The following is a 27,570-nucleotide window of genomic DNA, read 5'->3' as shown; positions in this document are numbered from 1 at the left end:
TTTGTAAACTGCTTTTTATTAAAAAATACACCATTGAATTGAATGACAATCTGTCATCCAAATGCAGTCATAACCTAAGAATTGACAACCTTAAGCTTATACTAAATGAAAATACAGTCATTAGCTAAGTTTATATATTGACTAGTCACACATTTGTTATCATTTGAGCCTTAACTAGAGGAAGCATTCATTAACTTCAAACTAGAAATGTGTCCATAGGACACGAAAGCCCGCATATCCCACGTTTGTCACAAAAGCAAGGGCCGTTATTTTGTCCATTTTCCATCAATGTGCATCAAAATTATGAGTTCCACAACATAATAACATCAAATACCGTCCTGAAAGAGTTTATGAGTGTATGACTAATAATTTAATAGTTCAGAGCGAGTTCAACAAGTTAAAAAATGCCATTTTTGCTCATTCAAGGCCCAAACAGATTGAACAATTTCCAGCTGGAAACAAAACTCCAGGTGCACAACTTCATTGCATAAACAACATTCCTCCAAGGTTATATGCCTTGGTAAAATTTGTGTGACACAAATCCAATAACTCTAATTTTACTGCATGCAGCTGGAAACAAATCCACATGTGCACAACATCAATGCTAAATTAACATCCCCCTTAGGGTTTATGACTCCAGGTAATATAATTTTGGAGTTTTAAGCGACACACACCCAGAAATATCATTTTTTGCTAATTCAAGGGACATAACTCTGTTGTTTTTTTTCCTAAATGCAGAAGGCAACAAAACCTCAGGTGCACAATTAATACGATGCTCAACAATATTCATGCATAATTGCATACATACACAATATCAATATTTATGTTTAAACTTTCGTTACTGCAGTTTTTCATATCAATATACTTCATTCAAGGGTCCTTTTTGCTTGCCATCGAACAGATTGTCAATAAAATCTCTTATCACTGGCGAATGTTATTTTTTTTAAAGGTATTGATTAGATCTTATCAAAGACACTTCGATTTCAGTTGATTAATGAAACAAACGTTCTTACTTTTAGTATTTAACACAAAACAACTATAAGTGGTTATATAGGTGGTGATAAGTTTTATAAAAAAAATGGGTTATCAATCCAGATGGAAACAATTTCAATACAACTCTAATCAGCGTGTCACTCATCCACCAGATTTATGAAAATTACACAAGGTACCATAAATCTTTGATTCTTAAGGGAGATGTTTAGATTGTATGCGCATGTGAGAACAGAAACATAATTACTATCTGAATGTTTCATTAAACTAGTTTTATGTATCAAAACTCACAAGACGTAGCAAGACAAAACATGTAAACTCTTTAAGCGCTTTGATTCTAATTGCAAAAGTGTATAATATGCATTTAGTAATGGTTAATGGCTGTTAGTCGCATAAGCATTTATTTTGTGTAAGTATTTGTTAATACTTACACTCTTAATAAAAAAAAAACTGTCCAGTGAAAGAAACATTTTTATTCATAGAAACTATATGTATGTGTAAATTACTATTAACGTAATTTATGCATTTGTGGATTATCGTAAGGCGTTCGTCTCTGTTGATCAAGTGTCACTTTGGCAAAAACTTTTAAGCACTGATATTAATGGTAAAGTATTCAAAATTATATACTCTATTTATAATAATTCAACGTGTTAAGAGTAATAATGACCTGTCTAGTTTCCTTGCCAGTTCATCTTAAATGTCAGGCAAGGAGAAAACTTATCTCCGATTTTATTTTCAATTTTTCTATGACTTAGTAGCAAATATGTCTAAGCATCATAAGGGCCTGGAAGTTCTTTCGGAGTCTATTCAAAACTATTTCATCGATGATACAAATGAAGGTATTTAAAACTGAACTTGATATTATATGCTGATGACACAGCTATTTTATCAGCCTCTGATTTGCAGCATGCACTTTTAAAACACTATGTGTTCTTATTGTGAACTATGGAAATTAAAAGTTAATGCCAATATAACAAAAGTTGTCATATTTTCCAAAGGAAAATGTAGAAATCTGCCAGACTTTTATTATAACTATAATAAACTGGATATTGTTGATACCTTTATTTACTTGGGAATTTGCTTTAATTATAATACCAAGTTTAGTAAAACCAAGCAACTCGTATGTGATCCAGCTCGCAAAGCCATGTATTATATTCTCAAGAAATCAAGGTCATTGTTTCTTGGTATAGATCTCCAACTACAATTATTTAATACAATGATTGCACCTTCATGTATTTTATTTAATGGTTCTGAGGTCTGGGGATGTAAGGATAGTAGTATAATTCCCCAATTCCAGCTTGACTATTTAAAACTCATTATGAGAGTTAAAAAACAACACCTCTCACAATGCATACCCAAGTTACGAACCGATCAAGCCAAAATACAAGCGATTATGACCAATGACCTTTTAGATTGACCTATAGACATGGGTCTTGCAAAAGCCATACCGTCTTCCAAGGTGAACATTTGTGCTAAGTGTTTTAGAAATCTCCTATTACATTTCCAAGTTACAGCCAAGACAAGCCAAAAGACAAAGAATTGTGATTAATGACCCTTGGGTGAGGCCTTGACCTTTAACCTATTGACATGCTTGTGCACAACATGGTATGAAAAAACATACCATGTAAACATGGTGAACATTTGCAGCAAGTTATTTTAAAGTTCCCAAATACAAGGCCAAGTTACTGCTCAGACATGCCGAAATACAAGGAATTTTGACAAATGACCTTCTATTGTGATATATGACCTATAGACATGGGTCTTGTGCATGACTCACGTCTTATCATTGTGAACACTTGTACCAAGTCATTTTAAATTCCCCTATGCAAGGCCGCAATTACAGAATATACAAACCAAAACCCAACAGACACATGCAAAAACTGATGGTCATACACACATACACCAAACCACCATTGTGGCGCCTAAGACTAGCTCACTGTGATCAAGCTCGACAACAATGAAGATGTGCAATAAGAAAGTGTCAAAGCATGGAAAAATATGTTGATTGATGATAAAAGTCTACACACAAACTTATTAATATTTCATATAATATGTGTAATTTACATGTTGTTCTGCTCTGTGTTTTATATTTAAATAAAAGCTTCTGCACAATTGTTAAAGGGACTAGACACCAGATGGTCCTAAAATACAGTATTTCCCCGAACAAGCCTCAAATTGTCAATGCGAGCTAGTATGAGGCAGAGAATATTCCATTTTACATGATTAAAAGAATAAACGCAACAATAATGTCACTATCTCAGCTGAGTTTCGCCGTTTAAAAATAGCGCATAATGGTTTCCCTGTTTAAAAAAAGTGTGAAATGTTTTTTCTGAACACCTTGCAAGTCTGGTGATTGTTTCACACACTAAACTGTCAATATGCATTTAAGCAACTCGTCATTTTCAACAGACTTTAACTATTTTAAAAAGTGTCATCAATCAATTTTCTTGCATACCAGACATGTGTTTCCGGTCATGTGACCAGTGCTGGAAAAACCTGGTCTTACGCACCCATCTAAGATGAGTCACATGCAACAACGGCTTCTTCTTATTTCTTTTATTGTATGGTTTATGAAGTATCAAAGATATAAGTATGCAAGATATTAAATTAAAATTGAAAATAAATAATCTTAAAAACGTGATTTTTAAAGGAACTTTTTGACGTCAATAGTGATTTAAATTTACTGATTTACTGACAACGTCGCTCGCGCTTTTAGTAAAATGTACAAAAGTGAGTTTTCTACGTCATTTTTTTGACAAATTGATAACTTTAGATACAGTATGCCAGAAAAAATATCAATCATGTTTTGGATCGAAATATCCAAACCTCGGGCACGCTGCATGACCGGTTACTCCGCAAGCCTCTTTTCTGGCTTATGTGCTTGCCCTCAGGTCGGATTTTTCTATCTGTAACGGAAATACATGACATGAGCGGCTGCTCGAGTTTTTATATTGATTTTAGGGGTCCTCGGGTCAAAGGTCAAGATCAGTGATCTTGTATGTGAAAAAGTTGTCAGAGTGTTAACTCGATAATGCCTTCACTCATAGCCCTCAAACTTGACTTGGAGGTTGGGCCTGACCAGTAGATATTGATTTATGGGACATCGGGTTAAAGGTCAAGGTCACAGTGACCATAAACCCAAAAAGCTTGTCTGTGTGATAACTTGACAATGCTTGCACCCATGGGGTTCAAACTTAACAGTTAGGTTAGGGTGACCAGTAGATGACCCATATGAATTTTGAGGTCATGGAGTCAAAGGTCAAGGTCACTACTCATATTAGTCATTGAAATTATGTCATTTACATACTCCCTGCTGCTAAGAGGATACATGCTTATCAGCAAATATCAGTCATCAACTTAACATGATTAAAAAATGTACTAACTATCCTCAAATTTTGAATGGTTATAATCTTAAAACTGCCTCAAAGGCATCTTGTGTCAATGACATATCACTTTTAACATCACAGACAGAGTTTAATCATTGTAGCTTTCAGATTTCCTCCTCATCATCATCATTTTCTCCAATGGTCATGCTGTGTACAGCAGTTCTCCTGAAATGACCTTCACTGAAGGTCAGGGACACAACACTGTCTGGCCTGGATCTCTCCTCGCCAGGTCCCAGAAAGAGGCCTGGTCTTTTCTCCCGTCTGAAACCAACATGTTGTTATTACAAAACAGAAAGATTGTATTTATATAATGACTTGCTTAACTAATCTGAATATATGTTATTGGACAAAATAAATAAATATATTTCAGGAAGTAGTGAAGCACAAATGACACAGTTTGAATTATCATTGCTGAATGAAAAAAATATACTTACAATAAGCTGTAAAGTCATAAAAACTACACATTAACATAATAATGAAGTAATGACAATGGATGTAGGAATTGCTCTTTCAACCTAACTATGGCGATAGACATATGTGTACAAACGATAGAATGGCCGCTGTTAAAATGTGCTTAAAACTAATTTCTAATATTAAACCTCACTGTAGCTTTACCTCCTGTGAGTACCAACATGTTGACTGCTTGACCGAGCCAGTGATTCCGGGGATTTGGTCTCTCTGGATACCAGGTAGGCCCTCTGAGTTGGGTCAGGAGTTTTAACAGGAGATTCCAGAACTGCCCTTTGAGTAGGGTATTCCGGAGTTTTGCTTGCCCGAGACTCCAGGACGGGCCTCTGTGTGAGCCTGTTAGTGTGGTATGTGACGGCTGGTAGCACACTGTGTACATCACTGCTCAACACGTCCTGTAGGTACTGCAGCATGCTCTTCAGCTCTTCCAGTGTCTGGATAGTCTGACATTAACATTTAAAAAAACCTTTAGTGGCTGGCAATCAATCAATCAATCAATTCAGTTTTTTTTCATTACTTGCATCATTATAATATTCATTTGTAATGCAATTTTTCAATCCTGTGTGAGTAACAAACTGTCAAGCTCATAAAAGCCTCATATTAAATACACATTGGCTTCAACTAAGAAACTAATGGAATTCATTTTGTTGTTGTTTTTTAAACAATTATGACAATACGCTTACCAGCAAGTTGTCTCTGTATTTCAGTTTATTAAAAAATGTGGTACCTGTTGTTCAACAGCAAGACTAGGCTCTTGTGTAAGCTCATCATATTCTACAGCAGACTTGAACTTCCTGTCAATGATGTATTCTGGGAGAGACGGGGCTACCATGGTGATTTTCGATGAACACACAGATCTCAACTTCTGCTCAAAGGCAACAATCATAGAAGAGAAGGCTTTCTGATCAACACGGTTCTGAAACAATTGTTTAAAAAAAATATTTTTATCAAGATTATTAGAGAGTATTTCTTCGATGCAAGATTTGGTTTTAGTTTGCACAAATGAAAATTTGATGTAATCACTAAAATAAAGTTTAAAATATGTGGTATAAATGTACCTCCTTCTGATATTATAATCAGGGTGGTCTAAACACTTTTGATCATGAAAGTATTCATATAGAGGGGAATTGAAAAACCTCACGACCCAATCGCTATACATGTCTTAAGGGCCTGTCACACATTACTGGTGTACCTGCCTTGACTAAACCGGAGTTAAGAACATGTTCAAAATTTATACCAGTATGGTACACATTGAGTCCACCACAGAGCTGCCGATCCATTACGGGGTGCTACTGGTGGTCTGCCGACATTAAAGAAGTACTGCCATTGAAGTGCCATTGCTCGCTCTGGCAGCGCAACGGCAGAATTTTTTTAGCATGTTCAAAAAGTTATACTTTTGCCGGCATTGCTAATTTCTTGTTCTGACAATGTACTACCAGTTTAGCAATGCGATACTGTTGGCCTTCTGTATGATCTCTGAAAATCGCTAATTTTGTGCTGTGGTATAGCTCTAGCAGGCCAAATCGACTAGGTGTGACTGGCCCTTTTCTAGTATTTGATATAAACTTAAACCATTACTGGGTGTATTGTTTGTTTCCTGTTTCTTTTCTTATTCTATTGTGTAAATGTTAAATCATGCAATTAAACTTCATTCAAATTATATGTGGGAGTCATATTCACAAACCATTTCTCTGTATGTATATATGCAAACTTTGATTCTTCAACAAAATACTGAAAAATTACTTCCTAAAGGAAACATAAGTGCTGCAATGTGGAGCAATACATAAATGCAAGTCACAGAGTTTATATAACAGACAATTCAAGGGAATATATATCAAACTTACTTGAGATTTAATGTCAGACTATATCATAATCAATTTCTGTAGAAATGGTAAAATAAGAGAGCAGACTAGACTAAGTTTTAGGCGGAGTTATTGAAACGATCAGGCTAGTTATGAAAGATGGCATGATCATACTTATGATCAAATTTGTCTTAGATTTTATGGCAATAAACATTGTGAGAAAAAGATTGGATAATAAATGGTTAAGTTGGAGATCATTTTGGTCAAAGTTGGACATTTGATGTGCCTTGACACAGAAGTTACTTAACAATAAGGGTGGTACATGTATAAAATTTGGCCAAGATATTATGCACATACATTGTGATAAAGTTTGGCATGTTCCCAGATAGGATTGAGTTATTAAACATTAACAAGATGGCCACAATGACCTCATGGCAAACTGATGTGAAGGTCAAGGTCAAATATATTCATAATAATGTAATGTACTACAACCACTTTAATATTGAAGCTAAAATTACACTCACCAAACTTAAAAAACGGTCAAAGTGGAAATCAACAAGGTCATGCCAAAGCAGCATTTATTGTTGGGATTATATCTATCAGTGACAAACAAGTTCCGAACAACCCTTACATTTTACCGGTAGACATAAAGCAGATATTTTAGGGAAGGGTTCTATATAAGTCTATAGAAACACTGCAAAATAAACGAAACTCCTAAACGATCCAATGAATATTCCTATCCTATCCAATTAAGTAAAACTTTATATAAATCAAACTAAACCATTGATTGCAGAAGAAAGGCCCCTAACCTTTGCATGTGAACCTGCCTCTAAATGCTCTGGTGTATTAGGATTGTCTGCCCCTGACTGCTCTTCCTCCCCGTACAGCATGTTGATCTCCACCAAGCCCTGCATAGTGCTCACCAGACCTTAACACATATCAGCAAATTTGTATTTGTAAGTAGGTGTCAATATCCCCAAAAATGTTAAGATATATTATTCAGACTAATAATGACCTAACACCACTACATTTACTTTTGTTCAATTTTTACATTTACTGTGTTAACTTCTTAATGTTCTTTGTGAAAGGGTGTCACACCTTTCAACTTACCGGTAAGGGCGTTACCACTCTGAATAAGTACCTGTTGCTTGGCGATCCAACCCTCCCATCCCACCCTTTGTTATATGAAATCAGGTTTTAATATGTACCAGTAGCTCATCTATACAGAAAAATTAGCCAAATAAGAAAAGAAAAACTAGAGCCATTAGAGACGGGATGAATTCCCACATATGATCCTTAAACACAGGTTAATGTTAGGAATTAACAACATAAGCATGTGCGTTATTATCATAATACAATTTAATGCATTTCAACAAAGCTGATTTTAATTTTGCATGAAAAATTAGCCTTAAACAGGCCTTGTGATTATGAGTGGTTACGGTGGTTTATGTGAAATTTAACATGCTTAGCCACATGTTTCTTATGCAACCTGTAATGAAATAAATTAAACACTTTTTGTGATGTCATTATAGTTCTGTCTATGGCAATACCTATAGTAAGAGCATAAGTGTCGAAAAAAAAACATCATCAACATTCCTATGAAGTTTCATTTGTGTACAAGGTGCAATACTTGTGAATCTACATGTGGCACAATAGTTTTCAGACCATTTTGCAAATATCAAGGGGCATTAATTATTTTTCAACAAAGTGAAATGTAAAAAAAAACCATTGGTGCACAACTTCCCCGGCTGATTTACACTCCTAGGAAGTTTCAAGCATGAAGGTGCAATACTTTTGGAGCTACATGTGACACAAGAAGTTTCAGTGATGGAACATGATGGATGAAACTGCTTTATAGTCCAGATACCTCCTTATTTTAATATCTTTTTCACAGTTACCCTCAAAGCTATCAAACTATAATATCTACCAATGAGGTATTCCAGTTCTCCTACAATGGAGTGAAACATTCTCCAGCAATCGGCGACATGACCATCTTCCTGGAAGTAAATATAATCTGTTATATACAATAATAGAAATGCCGCAATGCGATGAGGCAGGTCTTATTTTGTGCAATCAGGACCTTGAAAACATTTAAATTTTGGGTATCTAGATACAAGCACCATGTTCAAATCAAACAAAAATACTTTATAGAGCTTGCTAGGTTCCAAGTTTAATCACTGCACATCTTTCTTCACTAAAGTTATTGGGCCAAAACCATTTTCTAATTTTCTGTAAGCTGACCTAAATTGAACCCCAGGGTATGTATCAAATGAGCCTCCTTTAGACTAAGTTTCATACATCTACATGTTACTCTTATCTCAGTTATTGAGTAATACTTTAAGCAGTTTCAAAGTATGTCCACACATAAGCTTCTAAACAACACCACGATCCATCAATACTTACTAAAGTTATTGAGCAGAAACCATTTTCAATATTAAGTAAGTGCTACTTTGACCATGACACCACCAATTTAAAAAAACAATCTCAAGGTATGTCTTTGCACAATGTATTAACACAACAAGTTTCATCACAATATATTGATTTTATATAAAATAGAGTGTAACAAAAAAATATATTTTAGAAACAGTGACATTGACCCTACCAACGAATAAAACAACTCCATGGTATGTCTTAACATGAGCTTTCTACAAAACAAGTTTATTTTTTTTGCCAATTCTTCCAAGTTATTGAACAGACACAACTTTTCTACTTTAAGTAACAGCGACCTTGACCTTGATCCCAAATGCAATCACTGTGTAAGCCTTCACATAAGCTTTGTAATTATACCAAGAATTATTATTCCTAATTCAAGTTTTTGAGTTAAATCATTTATTTTAACAAACACCAACTTTGATCTAGAACCTACTGACCCCCCAAAACACCATTTTGATTCTGACCAATCCCTAGCTATATCTTCACATAAGCAACCTACAAACAAGTTTCAGCACTACACATCAATGCTAACTAAAGTTCAACAGAAACAACCTGTTTGATACCATCCCTTACAACTGCATGCCAACCGCATACTTACCTGGCTGACTGCCGTACCAACAACATACCCCAACCAAATAACCAGTATTTTTCTTCTCAAAAAAGCACAGATCATCACTGCATCACTGAACAGACCATAGATATATTCTTTATACTACTGCAAATGTGATAAGGTAGAAAACTTCTTTTCAATTTTACTATTAAAATTGCCATTTTCACCATCTTTTACTTTGATTTTTACATCTACTGGTGTTTTATCAATTGTATCAGCATTTATTTGAAACTTGTAAACACTTGCTCTAACCTGCAAATCTTAAACATATTAAATGCTCCCTTATCCTACCTGCATAACAAGGTCCCTCAGCAGTAGATGCCTGTAGAAGTAGAGCCAGTCCCCTCTCCTCTCACACTCCCCCATACACCCCTCAATATACGCCACCACTTTCCCCACCTTCGCTGCACTCAGGGGGTCACAATAACTACCTGCCCCAGCTAAACCACTCCTCTGACAGTGAAAGGTCACCTGATAAGATTTAGATTAGAGGTTTAATTTCAAATGCTTTCCATACATTAATCATCATCATACAGTCACCATCATAGTTAAGGAGACTCATGCAGTCTTCGTTAATGAAGTTAAGTGAGATTTTCATTTATTTTGTCTTACCCTTTCCTTGGATGAAAAGACAGACTGGTATAAAGCAGCTGGGTTTTCTTCATAAAACAGCTCGGGTCTGGAAAAGTATATAATGCTATCAAAGCTGAATTAACAAACTATGGTAAAACTAGATGTTTGTTGGCGGAAATATAAATGCTGGAAAGTTGATGGCTATATATGCATGACAGTAATGTCGAACAAGTCAAAAAATGTTTTTTAATAGGTGACCAGAGATCCTGGAATGCAATCTTGACCTACAGACATGGATCTTTCCATGGTGAACATTTGTGCCATAGTATTTTTAAATATCCCAATGAATGGCCAAGTTCCAGTCAAGACAAGCCAAAATTCAAAGGATTTTGACCAATGACCCTTAAGTGAGGCCTTGACCTTACAACCCGATCAACCAAAATACAAGAGATTTTGACCAATAACTCTTGAGTTTGACTTCAGGCATGGGTCATGCAAGCACCATGCCAGCTTCCAAGGTAAACATTTGTGCCAAGGTATTTAGAAATCCCCCATAGCATGGCCAGGTTCCTGTCAAGACAAGCCAAAATTCAAAGGATTTTGACCAATGACCCTTAAGTGAGGCCATGACCTTTGACCTATTAACATGCTTGTGCACAGTACACCATCTTAACATGGTGAACATTTGCACCAAGCTATTCGAAAATCCCCCTATGCATGGCCATGTTACAGCTCAGACAAGTCAAATTACTAAGAATTTCGTTGAAATGACCCTTTACTGTGATATTTGACCTATGGACATGGGTCTTGTACATGACACATCTTCACATGGTGAACACTCGTACCAAGTAATTTTAAATTCCACTACGCATGACAAAGTTACAGTCCATACAGGTCAAAACCAGACAGAGGCATGCACAAACTGACTGATATACACAAATACACTGAACCAATATTGTGGTGAATATGTCTAGCTCAACAAAAATGAAGATGTGATAAGGAAAATGTCAAAGCTTGGAAAATATGTTGATTAATGATAAAAGCCTACACACAAAATTATCAACATTTCATAAAATATTCGAAATAAACAAGTTGTTCTGACTTTTTTTTATATTTAAGTAAAAGCTTTTGCAGAATTGTTAAAGGGACTAGACACCAGACGGCCCCAAAATTGGTAATAACCTTGAGGCCGATAATACATCATTTCACATGATTAAAAGAATAAACGCAACAATCTTGACACAATCTCAGTTGAGTTTAAAACAGCCCGGAATGTTTTTTCCAAACACCTTGCAAGTCATGTGATTGTTTCACACACTAAACTGTCAGTAAGCGTTTTAGCAACCTTGTCGTCGTTTTCAGCAGAGTTAAAATCTTTCAAAAAGTTTCCATCAATTCATTTCAACACCAATGTTGATCTGTCAGGTTCTGTGTCAACTGGTACTTTGTTTTGCAGCAGTATTACAATGCGCTTTTTCTGGGAAACCATAAGGTGTGTAAATAAAGCATGTGAAAGTCACGTGCTGAGTACAGTTAATATACTGACGCTATTTTTAAACTTATTAGGATTTTATGGGGGAGACAAGCCCAGTAAATTTCAAACTGGTAAAATGCGCAACAACTGTGATGCATGTGTCGTAAAGAATGTGATACACCAGTAAGTAATATTCAATGCGTTGTACACAATGATAGAAATTTTATATAAGTTTCTTTCTCATTTTTTTTATTCATTTGTATCATCTGGTGTCAAGTCCTTTTAATTGTATATAATATTATTCAGACATACATGTACACACCTGGTTAATTTCTCAAAACTAACATTAACATCAATATTCCTGTTACATTTCACCAATTGTTATTAACTTATTAGCATTGAATGTAAGACTACAAATACAAATACCAATTCTTAAGGCAATTAATTGTTTCTATTACAAATGAGGCAACACATTGGTAAGTATAACCTAGTGCAAGTATGAGACATACTGAAAGTCTAATCTCAAAGGTTAATCCAGGCTCCATTTTCTCCAAAATGCTTACGGGCAACAAGCTTAAGAAGCTCATTTCATTGAGCCATATTTTGTACTATCGTATTGATTGCAGATCTTGATTTTACTAAATTAAAAGCCGTTTATCATGATTGACATAAACAAATCCTTTTAAAGGCCAAAAACTCATACACAAATAATACTAAAACATAAAAATCATCTTAACTTAATCCTGTTATAAGAGACTTAAAATGTATCAAGAAATTGGGGCCTGTGTTATGTTTTAAAAGCATTACTTGACTGCACCACTTTAATCACATCAACACTCATACTCTGACTCGAGACTGAGGAAATGCAATTTGAAATATTTTGTCACTGTGACAAAGCGCCAGTCTCCAAGAGAAATGTATGCCTAAAATATAGATAAATACAACAGATTGGAACAATCTCAAGTAAAAAAACTACTAATTGTCCATTTGTATGTGAATCTCTCGAAAATGTGACACTGCCTTGTTCATGAATCTCATACAAAAGATTTACACTATTACAGACAAGTTTAATTTCAACCCATTTACATTTCTAATTATATTATATTGAGACATATTGCTAGAGACATACTCCAGTCTCTTTATGAAATTAAATCAATACTGGTGTCCATTATTAGAGACCAAAAAAATGACAACAATACAACCTTCAACCTTATGGCAAATTTGAACCATGAGAAGCAAAATAGGACCTTATAACAATAGTTGAAATGGTTAGTTGTAAGCATAAGGTCTTTTGACATGTAAAAGAGGGCAAAAATGACATCATTTTTCCTACTTATGTCAGTTTTACCATCAGACCTATTGCTGCTTGAAGAGCAGATATACAATAGTGTAACTTTCTAGAACAATTTAAAAAAGAGTGCCTTTTACTAAATACTAGCTTTAAAAACAAAATGATAATAATAAAACCTACCTTGGCATAAATGGGTTGTTTCTTCATACAAGTTTGGGCAAATACGGCACTAAAGCCTGCCATTTTGTTCAAGATGTCCTTGCTTGACCAGTGATCAGGAGCTTGCTGGCCAAAGTAAACCCCTCCAACAGGAAGGCCGGAGGTGGTAATTAGCTCCTCCAGGTGGGAGTAAACTGGAGAAAAATTTAGAACTGTACCATTTGAATAAAAGATTGAACAATCTGTGTTTTATGCTCACTGGTATCAGTATAAAACTAAACCTTTCACTGATGTGATGACTACCCCCCCGCATTCCACCTCGCCACAGAATGTTATTAATTGTCTCAGGCAAAAATTGAAAGAACAAGGGCTGCCACAGTAAGTGACAAATGCCCCTGAAATGCCATCCAGTTGAATGGATTATTCAATAATCAATATGTCTTCATTTAGGTAATACTTATGGTTGACCTCAAGTGTAGATGAGTGAAGAAGTAAGTTGTATTGACGTAGGTCTTGCATGTTACACACCACTTTTATGTATGGAACACATGTGCCAAGTAATTTTAAAATATTTTAGTGCATAACAAAGATACAGCCCAGAAACGTCTCCGTCTATATGCATATATGCAGCATTTCATAATGATTAAACTCTTAAGTGTGACTATGAACTTTAAGGTAGGGTTGAGGGTCTTGCAAACGACATATCACCTTTATGTACTGAACACATGTGTCAATTATTATTATTAAAGTCCCTGTGGCATCACAAAGCCTGGACATAGAGACTCTATATATGGGTATGTGCAAATATGTACCATTCCATAATGATTTAACTTTAAGTGTGACCTTGAACTTAGAGGTAGGATCTAGGGGCTTGCATACCTTTATGTACCAAACACATGTGCCAATTAATATTAAAGTCCCTCCATGCAAGTTACAGCCTGGACACAGATACTCTATATATGAGCAGATATGATGCATTCCAAAATGATTTAACTCTTAAGTGTGACCTTGAACTTTGAAATTTGGTTTCTGGGTCATGCATGCAACACATCACCTTTATGTACTGAACACATGTGCCAAATAATTTCAAATCCCTCCATGCCCAAACACAACCAACTATATATATGCCAATATATTAAGTATTCCATAATGACTTACCTTGAACTTTACGGTAGTGTCATGGGTCTTGCAGGCGACACATAATCAGTATTAAAGGCTTATATAACAAAACTGACTAAGTTTTGAGGTGCACAGTGACCTTGACCTTGAAGCAAGGGACACGGTCTTGGACATGACATCATCTTATGGTGGCTTATTCTGCCAAATTATTTCAAAATGCAACCATAAATAAAAAAAGATTAAAGGACGGGACAAAAAAGCGGGAAGGCCAGTGAGACAGAAGTGACGAAACTCATGATTCCTTTTTAGCCCAAACTTTACATTGTGAAGCAGGGGTATAATACAGATAACATGTGTATATTCTGTTACTTATGACTTCACATGCAGATTAAGAAGAGGCAAATTAATTCAAAACTCTTTTACACCTGACAGAGATATTGTGTCATGTTCATTCAGCTACACTGTATTTGACCTCAATATATAGCCTTAACATCTTGATAGGTAATACAAGTAAGCCTTTCATTGTTGATTGGTCAAAGTGACCTTTGTGTGTCAGTCACGATATCAGATATCACAATAAGCAAAATGAACTGAAATTTCTTCATTACAATACTTATTTAAAAATAAGTCACAAACTACCTATACTGGAGAACAGTTGTATGGCCTCTCCAGAGCATCCTGACGGCCCCTGTATGTAGTAGTGCTCGTGAAACTCTATCTCAGTCAGGTAAGGCTGCATCCTCCCGTACCAGACACCCGGGCCACTAAGGGCGAGGCAAATGCCCACACGGTACGGGCCTTTCTTCTGGATGTATGACTTCTGCTGGAGCTTGGCAAACACTTGCGGAAGATCAGCTAGATCTGTGTAACTCCCTGTATCTAACATCTGCATGGCTGGTTTTATACCTACAAAATCGGATGACTGTATTGAATCAGACAGGAAAACCTTTAATTTTGTTTAATATTCTTCAACATAAACATAGTTATTGAGAACCAGTTAAAGCATCATAAAATATACTGTAATAATTCAATATAAACAAAATCTGCATAAAATAATTTTATATGAACTTAGTTCAGCTGTAATTAAAACATTGTTTTGTAAAATCATTAATTTAGGTATGTTGTTTAAGAAAAAAACAATAACCATGCACATTGAGGCCCTGGATGTGATACACATGGTTTCTCTCATCCTCCAGTGTAACCCCCGTGTTGAAAAGCGTACCGACCAGATGTGAAGTCTTTTCATAGAACAGTTCCATCCTTAAAACAAACAGCACTTATTAAATTCTAAAAACCATTTGTCCAACGCTCTTCAAGAGCATAACTTATATAACTTTTGACAGCAAATTCTTAATACTGTGTAAAACTCAAATACCATGACATCTTTGTACAAGGAGACTGTTCTAGGCAAATGTGCTCGTCACATTGCCTGGATACAGTAATACATTTTTTTTTTAAATATTTTTTTATTAATTTTTTTTATTATTTATTTTGGTCAAAATAGTGAATATATGTCATTTAAAAAAATATTCCACAATTTTTCATGAAAGAAAATTAGTATAATATATAAATAAATATAAGGTAAACATGTGCAAAAAATCATCAATTACTAACGGACCTAATCAATAGAGCATAGTTCCTAAAATAATTAGAACCTTTGGTTCTAGGTATTTGGAACATATGTACTTACTTCATAGCTAATTGTCTGAGTATTGAAGTTAGCCTAGGGAAAGGGTTTGGAGGAAAAACATCTCCTCCAGCCAACTCTATGAGGAAACTGTTCCACATATCATCAAAGTGGCAGTCCAACATGTACTGAAAATATGCATTAATTGTTACCGGTATCTAAAACAAATTTCAAAATTTCTTAAAAGGTCTATTGGTATCTTAACATACAAAAATAACAAACCAATTACAGGTGGCCAAGGAGAAAACTAACATAATGACTGAGACATATTGATTGATCATGTTACATATGTGCGTTTTGCCTTTTGTAATGTGTACTAAATCTCATTTCAATAACTTGGTAGTTTCTGAGTTATAACAAAAGATTAAACAAGAACTGTCACAGAGACAGCGTGCTCAACTATTTCGTTGCTTTTAAGTTTAAGGATTGCAAACATTTGGTAAAACATTGACAAGTTTTAGCTGAATAATCAATGGCCATAATTTGTTGCCAAGTTCTAGAATTCAAAACACACACACAAAACAACAACAGGCAAGCTAAAAACAGCATTGTGTACCTTCATGAGAACAGCTTCTCTGACAACAGCTGGGGGAGAATCATCCCTGTCAATGAGGGTAGCAACTGGCAGCACTGAAGTGTACAGGGTACAGAGCGATAAAAACGTTCATTATAATCTGAGGTTTCATTTTTAATTTTAAAGTATGTAGCACAAGAGAAAAAAGTCACACATCTTTCATCACATTTATCAATATAAGTGCAAGTTTCTGGCCAATCAATGGTACCTGTTAACTGTCTCTATACCTGATGTGCGGTGGCCATGGATGTGGCTGTCCTCCTTCCCATGTTCATACTCTCCCTCCTCCACCACAGGTGCCTAGACAACACACAAACTCTCAATCAATACAATAGGATACATTACATCTGGGCTGTATAATACATGACAATTGTATGAATGTTTATTTATATTTAAACAAAAAGTACATGTAACAAAGCTATGAATTTTAAGTTCAGGAAGATACATGTATATGTATATAAAATTTTGTTGATTTCCTGGGATTTCCTGGGTTGGCTTATCCATGTATTCAAGATCCCAACACAATTTTGATCTTCAATTCTGAAATCAAACTCTCTATGTAAAAGGGTACACATGTATTAACATAAATATACATGGTCGCAGTATACAACTTGTAAGTACCTAAAGCATTGTTCATATTACTATTATTATGTTTTATATTATACATTATTTAACCTCAATGATAATAAATTAATATCAATTATTAGTACTTGCGTTCAGTTTTTAATATGACATTGCCGGAACATAAAAACAAACTGATTATCAACCTTTTGTATGGTACATGCAAACATGCTTATTACACATCATCGTAGCCACTTTGTGTTTTTTACCAAATATTAAGTCAATTATTTCTGAGCTGCATTTATATTAAATGAGCAGATAACGAGTGAATGTAAAATAATAAGTTATAAAATGAAATAAAGATGAAATAAATATGGAAATGATATGAGCTAAACATTAACATGAGTAATTCTCAACAAGGAATAAATATGGATCAGTATGAAAATGAGAACAGTTGATGTTTCCGTTAAGGCCTCCCTGTATCCGGTTACTGGTATCTCCTATGATTGTTTATTAAGAATTAAACACCCTTACAGTGTTTTCACAATTTGAAAAAACATTGACATTCAATGGTGTCATAAACTACGTGATGCAGGTGAAACATAGCACGAGATAAGCGCCTGGTGATTTTGCAGACAATTTGGGATCACAGTTTTGATCATTTGGTGTTTTTGATTCTAAAAAAAAATGAAAATCCACAAATTTAACAACCCAATTTTTTTCCTTTTTGTGAAAAATCATAAAATTTCAAGCCCGCGAATAGTAAGAGCTGTTGTAAGACAGCGTGCTTGACAACGCTGCTTTGACTTAGAAGTGAATATAAAAACCATGTAAAAATTGAACAAGAATCATGCTTTCTTCTATTTTTTGTAACAGTGACCTTGACCCTGGGGTCCCAAACACAATTCCATCGAAGTCCTCCATAATCACTTCTTACATATCAAGTTTGATCACAGTATGTCAACCATAACTAAAGTTATTCAGTACCAAACAGTAATCTAGTTTTAGTAACAGTGACCTAGACCCTAGGGGGCAATCCAATGAAAGCTCTGCATAAACTTTTCCTAAATACCAAGTTTGGTCACACTATGTCAGCCCTTACTTGAGTTATTCAGTACTAACCATATTTCTATTTATAGCAACAGTGACCTTGAACTAAACCATTACTCTCGAGCCCAAAACACCATCTCAGAAAGGTCTCTATAAACTCTTTGTATATACCAAGTTTGGTCACAATATGTGGACCCTTACTTACTGGGTATTATTAAAGAAATTTATTCAATACCAACCATTTTTCTATTAATAGTTACTTTGACCTTGACCTTGATCCTAGGGGCCTCAAAGAAATTCCCATGAAAGGTCTCCATAAACTCTTCGTATATACCAAGATTGATTACTTTAAGTCAAACCTAGCTAAAATTATTCGATACATAAGGTGACTTTGAAGCCCTCCACCAGCCCGAACAATGACGCTAGTCATTCTAATAAATTGTTTTTCCTTTATGAAAACCTGGTTAAGAATATAAAAAGTGTGTGTCAAAAGAAATTAAAAGAAATAAAAAAATCAATCAAGTGCCATAATTTGTATTTAAGGTTAAAATGGAGTTATGTGACCTTATTGTAAGATGGTCATCATTAATTGTGCGAAGTATTAACTGCATTGAATGAAGTGTATAGAAGGTTTTTTTATTAAAATCCTAACTTGACTTTAAACATTAACCTGCCCTCAAACTTTAACCTAAGTTTCTAAGTCATTTAGGGGCCATTACTTGAATAAGGATATGGAGTTAAATAAACTCTTTGTGTGATGGTCCTGAAAAACTGTGTGAAGTATTAAGTCCATTGAATGAAGGTTATAGAAGTTATTAATAAATATCCCAACTTGCCCTAAAACTTTAAGTCAATCAGGGGCCATAATTTGTATAAAAGATAATATGGAGTTATCTAACCTCATTATGTGATGGGCCTGAACAACTGGGTGAAGTATTTAGTGAATTGGATGAATGGTATTGAAGTTATAGGTGAAAATGCCAAATTGTCCTAAAACTTTAACCGGACACTGACGACGACGCGAGTAGTAAAGCCCTCCTTATTCTTCGAATAGTCGAGCTAAAAACGATTTCACAGTATATATGATGATGATGATGATGATGATGATGTACAAAATGACAGTTTGTTGTAGTACTTAAAAAAGATATGAACATTACAATGCATGAAACACATTCTACCCTGACTCAATAAATCAAACTAGTACAGTGGAAACTCACTAAACCGGACAAGGTCCGGACTGGGCAAAATTTCCCGTTTAGTGAGGATTCCGGTTTAGTGGGGATTTGATGTACGGAGTAAGTTTACTCAAAATATTAACTGAGTTAACCTTTAAAGTCTTTTGTCCTCTAGGGACAGTTCAATTCTCCGACGTTTAAACGGAGGTTGAGACATGATTAAAGCACTTGCAAAAGTGATAAGCATAATTAAACATTTCTGCGTTTTTATAATCATCTTTTTTCCAAGTCTTGAAATAAAACAACTCGCGTAATTTAATGCTTGTTTAGTATGTTTGTGATTTAATTAACGCACCGCTCTAATTTGATTCAATCACAGAAGTCTTTAAATAAAACAACCCTTCAAAATGATCACTAAATATCCGTTTATAGTTCTTTATTTTCTGCAACAAACAAATTAATGTTTCAATCAATTTTCTTTTCACAAGTTTGATTATCGTTTGATTATCGCGAGACAGTCAATCCACAGCACAATCATCATTATCGAGTTAACACAACATTACAGGTGTAATATTTAATGACGCACAGGCTGTCAAAACAAAGTGACACGCGATTCGCGAATTCCTAATACACAAAATTATTTTGACATGTTTGAACAAATAAACGTCCAGTTTTGTGAGGTAAAATTATGTTGACAACTAACAAATTTTCTCAATTTTTTGTCCGGTATCCGAAATTCCGGGCTTCCGGTTTTGTAGGGATTTTTTTACATTGAAAATAGAAGGGGAAAAACGGGACTCAGTCTCTGAAAAAGTCCGGTATGCCGAGGAGTCCGGTTTTGTGGAGATCCGGTTTAGTGAGTTTCCACTGTAATCAGAAAGTGTTTGCTTACCTCATTCTTTTCAGGTGGAGGTTTCTTCTCTTTTTTCCCTTTCTTGCCTTTCTGCAAGTAGATAATGTATTACATAAAATTTAATGATTACTAGTTGGTTTATGCAAATTTAGTTTATCTTGATTATGAAGACATAGTATCACTCTTGAGTCTGCTTCCTTTTAATAGCAGAAACCAGTACTGCATCATTTTACAGAGACAAAAGAAGTCTCCCAGAGTGGGGATTGAATTCACAACATATTGGGTGAGAGGTTGACACATATACTCCTAGATTACTCTCATTCCTATTAATTGATTCACATAGACTTTTTTACAACAAGTTATATGGTCATGTTTCCTGGTGTCACTTAGTGTCAATACTTATTTATTAGTTGCTTAAAAACATTCAGAAAACATGAGCTGTCACCAGTACAAGACAAATGCCCTTGTCAGAGAAACAGCCAATTGACCTCTAAGTGCGACCTTGATCTTTAAGGCGAATCAGGGATGCTATGTGCACCATATTTTACTATGCTTCTGTTTATTTATTAAAACTTGAGTGAAATTAACTATTCAAGTAACAGATGAGACAAAATAGAAATATATGGATATGGGCAAACAGACACAGAGACGACAGAGTGGCTACTATACCTCCTTTTGGATGTTAACATATCTCTTACAATGACTTTTGAGCAGGCTACTAAGCATAAACAAGTGGGGTTGCCAAAACAGACATATTATAAATAAAAAGAAACCATGCTCTATATATGATATGGTAAGCTAAATTTAGAAAATTGAAGTTACTATAGGTTTAGGTTTTGGACGTTTCTTCACTCGCACTGGGATTTCTGGTATCCTGTCCTGCAGTTTCTCTTTTAAATCCTGGATGAATGACTGGAAACATATGATGGGTATTTGTGATAAAATTAATATGAATCAGTTTGTAATTGTTAGGTACATGTAACAGGAACTCATATAAACCATCACAATTTGAAACATTATTAATTCATTTAATACCAAATCAAAAGTTTAAAATAGCAATGTGATTGTAAAATTCAAATGAATTCTGCACTGACCAACCAGAATCACAGCATGCAATCTGTAGTTTGAGACTAGAAAAAATACAAGAAATTGAACCTAAGCGCACATATACTTAGACATTGCTGATGCACATGAGACTGTGTTCTTACCCCTGTGTTAGGTTATGCTGGTACACATGAGAATGTGTTGTTACCTGTATGCTAGGTAATGCTGGTACACATGAGAGTGAGTTGTTAACTGTGTGGTATGTTATGCTGGTAGATATGAGAGTGTGTTGTTAACTGCATGCTAGGTTACGCTGGTACACATGAGAGTGTGTTATTAACTGTATGCTAGGTTACGCTGGTACACATGAGAGTGTGTTCTTAACTATATGCCAGGTTATGGTGGTAGACATGAGAGTGTGTTCTTAACTGTATGCTAGATTATAATGGTAGACATGAGAGTGTGTTGTTAAATGTATGCTAGGTTATGCTGGTACACATGAAAGTGTGTTCTCAACTGTATGCTAGGTTATGCTGGTAGACATGAGAATGTGTTCTCAACTGTATGCTAGATTATGCTGGTAGACATGAGAATGTGTTCTTAACTGTATGCTAGGTTATGCTGGTAGACATGAGAATGTGTTGTTAACTGTGTGCAAGGTTATGCTGGTAGATATGAGAGTGTGTTGTTAACTGTATGCTAGGTTATGCTGGTACACATGGGTGTGTGTTCTTAACTGTATGCTAGGTCATGCTGGTAGACATGAGAGAAGGTTGTTGTCCATATGCTAGGTTATGCTGGTAGACATGGGAGTGTGTTGTTAACTGTATGCTAGGTTATGCTGGTACACATGAGAGTGTGTTGATATCCGAATGCTAGGTTATGCTGGTAGACATGAGACTGTGTTCTTACCCCTGTGCTAGGTTATGCTGGTAGACATGAGAATGTGTTCTTAACTGTATGCTAGGTTATGCTGGTAGACATGAAATTGTGTTGTTAACTGTGTGCTAGGTTATGCTGGTACACATGAGGGTGTGTTGATATCAGTGTGCTAGGTTATGCTGGTAGACATGAGAGTGTGTTCTTAACTGTGTGCAAGGTTATGCTGTACACATGAGAGTGTGTTGTTAACTGTATGCTAGGTTATGCTGGTAGACATGAGAATGTGTTTTTAACTGTGTGCAAGGTTATGCTGGTAGACATGAGAATGTGTTATTAACTGTATGCTAGGTTATGCTGGTAGACATGAGAGTGTTTTGTTATGCTAGATTATTCTGGTTAACAGGTGAACGTGCTGTTGCCAGTATGCTAGGTTATGCTGGTACACTTGAGAGTGTGTTGTAACCAGTATGCTAAGTTATGCTGGTAGATATGAGATTGTGTTATAACTCGTATGCTAGGTTTTGCTGGTATACATGAGGCTGTTTTGTAACACATATGCTAGATTATGCTGGTTAACACAAGAGTGTGTTGTTACAGGTATGCTAGGTTTTGCTGGTACACATGAGAGTGTTGTTACCCATATGCTAGGTTATGCTGGTAAACAGGAGAACATGTTGTTACCAGTATGCTAGTTATGCTAGCAGAAATGAGACTGTGTTGATACCAATATGCTAGGTTATACTGGTACACATGGGACTGTGTTGTTACCTGTCTGCTGGTAGACATGTGACTGTGTTGTCACAATTATGCTAGGTTATGCTGGAACACATGAGGTTGTGTTGTTACACATATGCTAATTTATGCTGGTACACATGAGAGTGTGTTGTTACCAGTATGATAGGTTATGCAGGTACACATGAGGCTGTGTTATTACCCGTATGCTAGATTTTGCTGTTACACATGAGAGTGTATTGTCACACATATGCTAGGTTATGCTGACACAGTATTGTTATCAGTATGCTAGGTTATGCTGGTACACATGAGGCTGTGTTATTACCCTTATGGTAGGTGAGTTTTTCTCCTGCAGGCTAGAGGCGGCCAACTCCATCATGAGCGGCACCAGGTACAGGTTGATTGCCCTTAGATCCTTCAGTATCTAGGACCATGGCAGGGGAACAGATTTACATAGTTTCATAGCAAATACATATGGTCATATAGAAAAAAATCAAACTGTCAGTTACATAACTTTAAAGTCAGCATTTATAAAGACAGATCATTGCCAACAGTCTTTTTTGTTTCTTTAAGACAAAATGTTATATTAACCATTCTCATTAGCACGATGTTGAGTTGAGTCAAGACCAATGGATTTACTAGCTTTCATTTTAGAGCATGTACGTTGAAACAATAATGAACTTAATGTGACGGACCTGTTCTATATAGTGAGGGTGGGAGTGCATCTGTAGGATCATGTCCTCTACCCTGGACACCACTACCTTCCCAGCTCCCCTGTGGTCCTCACTTCGCTCCAACCTACATGATCATAAAGTCAGTCTTGTGTACTTCCCGATCACAAAAGAGCAATATCTATACAACAATCTCAGAATATATGGGTCACCTGCATTAGTGCTGTTATTGTTTCAAAACACGATTAGGATGACAAAATGTCAAGTGTGGTCTTGATCTATGAGCTAGGGTCAAGAAGGTCATTCATATGACAAGTGTGGACTTAACCTTTGAGCTAGGGACTTGAAGGTCATTCATATGACAAGTGTGGACTTAACCTTTAAGCTAGGGACAAGAAGGTCATTCATATGACAAGTGTGGACTTAACCTTAGAGCTAGGGACAAGAAGGTCATTCATATGACAAGTGTGGCCTTAACCTTTGAGCTAGGGACAAGAATGTCATTCATATGACAAGTTTGGCCTTAACCTTTGAGCTAGGGACAAGAATGTCATTCATATGACAAGTTTGGCCTTAACCTTTGAGCTAGGGACAAGAAGGTATTCCATATTAAGAACTAAAGACATATGGGTCATTATGTGTGCCAATTATTTTCAAACTACAACAATCATACCTGGTACTTTACATTCAACTTACAATGAATTAAGCAGTGTTGAATGGATTTCTTCTAAATATTTTCCCAGAAAGGGTTCCAAATGTGGATAAACCTGCTCCTGTAAAGGTAAACAAAAAGAGCATTCAAAATCAAAGAGAAGCATCTTTATGTACATACAATAGCATTTTGGGATTTCTAGCCTCATTTAACTAAAATATAAAGCTTAACATAATTTCTATCCAGCTTATTCTACTTGACCTTGGCGACTCCTGTGATAAGAGCCCGGAGTGCCTTATTATGCTCCATAAGGGTGTAGAAAGCCCCGTATGTGCCATGTAACAACCGCCATACCTCCACCAACACCCCTTCACTGCCCTCTACAAAGTCCCTGAAACAATATGGTCTGTTTATAGTATTACTATATTTCAAATACCTATATGTGTAATGCACATATTTAAGGGAGACATGTCTGTCTAATCCAGACTTATCTCCCCTCCCTAAAACTATCAATATCTCATATTCTGACCAAGAAATTAATGAATATTTTGGCTAATAATTTAGCAATTATTCCTTTACATGTTTTAATTATCAAAACTTGGTGAAGTAGATCACATTTTCAAGGAAAATAATTTTTCATTCAATTTCCCATTTCTACCCCCTTTTAAAGCTAAATAACTCTCTTTATAGAACCATATACATGAAAAGTGTGTATTATTAAGAGTGTAATATTATTATTTTCAATAGTTATTACATTACATATATATTTTCAGGAAATACAATGGATATTCCACTTTACTGGTGTTAAAAAACACCCAAATCTGGAGAATAAAGCTAGTATTTTAAGCTAGCTTTTTTTATAATTCCTTTTAATGTTATTTTAATATTGTTGTAATCTACAACAAAACATCTAACTTAATCATCATCTTAAAACAAGAGCTGTCACAGAGACAATGCGCTTGACTATTTCAAGTTTAAGGATTGCAAAGTTTTGGTGACATATGCATGGATCACTGTAAAATTAGATTATATACAAAACCTTAGCCAGAATTACTAAGTCAAACTATGCAGAAAGGGCAAAATTTGCATTGTATACAAGAAAGATTTATCATACTTGATTAGATGTATAATACTTCAATGCAATACATCAAGTAGTCGGTAGTTATTGACTTATATGTTGTTACATGCAAAACCTTAACCAGAATTTTTAAGTCTGATAATAAAGGGGCAAAATTTATAGTATATGTATCATCGAGTTATCTAACTTGATTAATTAAGTAGTTTGGTCGATGGGAGCCCTTAGCAAGTTCAATGCAATGTATGATGTATTTGCTGAGATATTGACTTAAATGTGGTCACATGTATAAACTTAACCATAATTTGTAAGTAGAATAATAAAAGGCCATAATTTGCATTTTATGCAAAACAGAGTTATCTTACTTGGTGATTTAGGTAGGTTGGATGGTTGAGTACCATTGTATAAAATCTCAATGCAATACATCAAGTAGTTGCTGAGATATATTAGTAATTGCCAGCTTACATGCAAAACTTTAATTAAAAATAATTTCTAATTTGAATAATAAAGGCCCATAACTTTAATCCTTTTCAAAATGGTGTATTATTCCAGATCTCACTTCTTTAATTCAGTAGATTGGATAGTTGGGTAGAGTTCAAATGCAATACATGATTTATTTGCTGAGATAATGACTTAAGGGTGCTAAGTTGTGACACCAACACCACCAAAACCAGCGAAGTAAAGGTGAGTATTATAGCTCTACTTATTCTTCGAATAGTTGAGTTAAAAATGCAAGACTATGTACACATCAATTAAAGAAAAAGTTTTAAGCCATGAATCCTGTTAAGTTTCTTATTCCTGTAAGTACCAGCTCACATGTCCATGAATGTGTGAATTTGCTAGACCCTGTAAGCAATAGCTCAACTGTCCATGAGTGTGAAGTTACTGAACCATGTAGTATAAGCTCAACTGTCCATGAGTGTGAACCTACTGAACCCTGTAAGTATAAGCTCAACTGTCCATTAGTGTGAACTTACTGAAATATTAAGTATAAGCTCAACTGTCTATAAGTGTAAACTTACTGAACCCGGTAAGTATAAGCTCAGCTGTCCATGAGTGTGAACTCGCTGAACTTTTAAGTATAAGCTCAGCTGTCCATGAGTTTGAACTCACTGAACCATGCAGTTATAAGCTCAACTGTCCATGAGTGTGAACTTACTGAACCCTGTAAGTATAAGCTCACCTGTCCATGAGTGTGAGGATGATGATGTTGTATAGGACATCAAACAATTCCACATCCCTCACTGCCCTGGCAATCTTTACCTGGTAACTCCCCCTGCATTATATAGGATATTGTTTTTTCCTAGTAGGTTGAGTGGCATAACTAAACAAATATTTTTGCCAGAGTTATAAATTTGCTACACAAGCTATGGCTTACATTAGTTCTTATGTGATGAAAACAACTATGCTTAAGCTGCCATTGGCACCACCTTCGGTGACATCAAGACTATGACCAAAGCTCAAAACCCAGTATTGGAACAGTACCAACAATATGGTAGCAATACCTTAAAGGAGTTGTAAACCTCCAATCAAATGGTCCAGAAGAGTGTTTGTCCACCTGTTGAAAACCATCTATCAAAACCTTCTCATCTGTTTTGCCCTTAGATCCATCTTTATCCTTGTTTGCAGATGTTGCACCTTGACCTTCATCTACATGTAAATAACAGTTACTTTATTTTAATGGCTACATAGCCCAAAGACTTTCTAGATTTTGCTTAAATTTGATGATTTTTGCAAAAGATTACGTCATATTTCATGATGTTATACCTCAATTCAGACAATTAATAATTTGGAAGCACTCAATACATTCAAAACACACTCAATGCTACAGTCTTTATTTTAGAGGTAAATCTTTTTCAAAGTCTATAATTTATGTATATCAAAAGTCGGCAATATAGGCTTACCAGGAATTTGTTGTTCTGGAGACTTTGAGGCTCCTCGCTGAGGAAGGAAAATGGAGAAGAAAGCCTCAGCATGTGACCTCTCAAAAAACACACCCTCATGAAGACTTGACATTGGAAACTCACAATAGCTCTCCAGCCTACACAGATATAAATGCTGGGTTTCATTTTCAGTAGAAAACTGCTTACATACAAATCTTAATTAACAAGTAATAGTTATATCTGAGCAAGAAATAACAGTACTCTCATTTATAAGGTATTTAGAAAAGAAGTTTCAATAATGTCTTACCCATCATCTTTTATGTCTATAAAGTTGAGGCCATATTGTTTATCTCCACGTAAATATACATCTGAGGCAGGGTCCAACAGAAATACACTCTAAAATACATGCATCAATCTACATTCTAA

The 27,570-nt window shown here is 35.4% G+C and overlaps 1 protein-coding gene across 3 annotated transcripts in view; it reads right to left on the bottom strand.

The window, feature by feature from the left end:
* Positions 1 to 2,646: 2,646 nt before the first annotated feature.
* LOC128229669 (uncharacterized) overlaps positions 2,647 to 27,570 on the bottom strand; it is a 30,977-nt gene continuing 6,053 nt past the window's right edge. For all 3 annotated transcript variants that reach the window (XM_052941449.1, XM_052941446.1, XM_052941447.1), the window contains exons 9-32: positions 27,452 to 27,540; positions 27,166 to 27,302; positions 26,767 to 26,911; positions 26,445 to 26,537; positions 24,448 to 24,577; positions 24,231 to 24,307; positions 23,559 to 23,661; positions 23,189 to 23,287; positions 21,028 to 21,117; positions 20,245 to 20,295; positions 16,794 to 16,866; positions 16,549 to 16,622; positions 15,996 to 16,120; positions 15,450 to 15,565; positions 14,945 to 15,211; positions 13,208 to 13,380; positions 12,580 to 12,659; positions 10,302 to 10,368; positions 9,981 to 10,160; positions 8,574 to 8,643; positions 7,456 to 7,574; positions 5,572 to 5,760; positions 4,992 to 5,287; positions 2,647 to 4,637 (exon numbers count right to left, since the gene is read on the bottom strand). In XM_052941449.1, coding sequence (XP_052797409.1) covers positions 4,481 to 4,637; positions 4,992 to 5,287; positions 5,572 to 5,760; positions 7,456 to 7,574; positions 8,574 to 8,643; positions 9,981 to 10,160; positions 10,302 to 10,368; positions 12,580 to 12,659; positions 13,208 to 13,380; positions 14,945 to 15,211; positions 15,450 to 15,565; positions 15,996 to 16,120; positions 16,549 to 16,622; positions 16,794 to 16,866; positions 20,245 to 20,295; positions 21,028 to 21,117; positions 23,189 to 23,287; positions 23,559 to 23,661; positions 24,231 to 24,307; positions 24,448 to 24,577; positions 26,445 to 26,537; positions 26,767 to 26,911; positions 27,166 to 27,302; positions 27,452 to 27,540 — 3,000 coding nt within the window. In that variant the 3' untranslated portion in view covers positions 2,647 to 4,480. The remainder of the gene's footprint in view (positions 4,638 to 4,991; positions 5,288 to 5,571; positions 5,761 to 7,455; positions 7,575 to 8,573; positions 8,644 to 9,980; positions 10,161 to 10,301; positions 10,369 to 12,579; positions 12,660 to 13,207; positions 13,381 to 14,944; positions 15,212 to 15,449; positions 15,566 to 15,995; positions 16,121 to 16,548; positions 16,623 to 16,793; positions 16,867 to 20,244; positions 20,296 to 21,027; positions 21,118 to 23,188; positions 23,288 to 23,558; positions 23,662 to 24,230; positions 24,308 to 24,447; positions 24,578 to 26,444; positions 26,538 to 26,766; positions 26,912 to 27,165; positions 27,303 to 27,451; positions 27,541 to 27,570) is intronic.

This window comes from Mya arenaria, chromosome 4 (genome assembly GCF_026914265.1).
Source record: "Mya arenaria isolate MELC-2E11 chromosome 4, ASM2691426v1".
Taxonomy (NCBI): Eukaryota; Metazoa; Mollusca; class Bivalvia; order Myida; family Myidae; genus Mya; species Mya arenaria.
The sequence above is the reverse complement of the archived record's forward strand: the minus strand, read 5'-3'. Positions and strand labels throughout refer to the sequence as shown.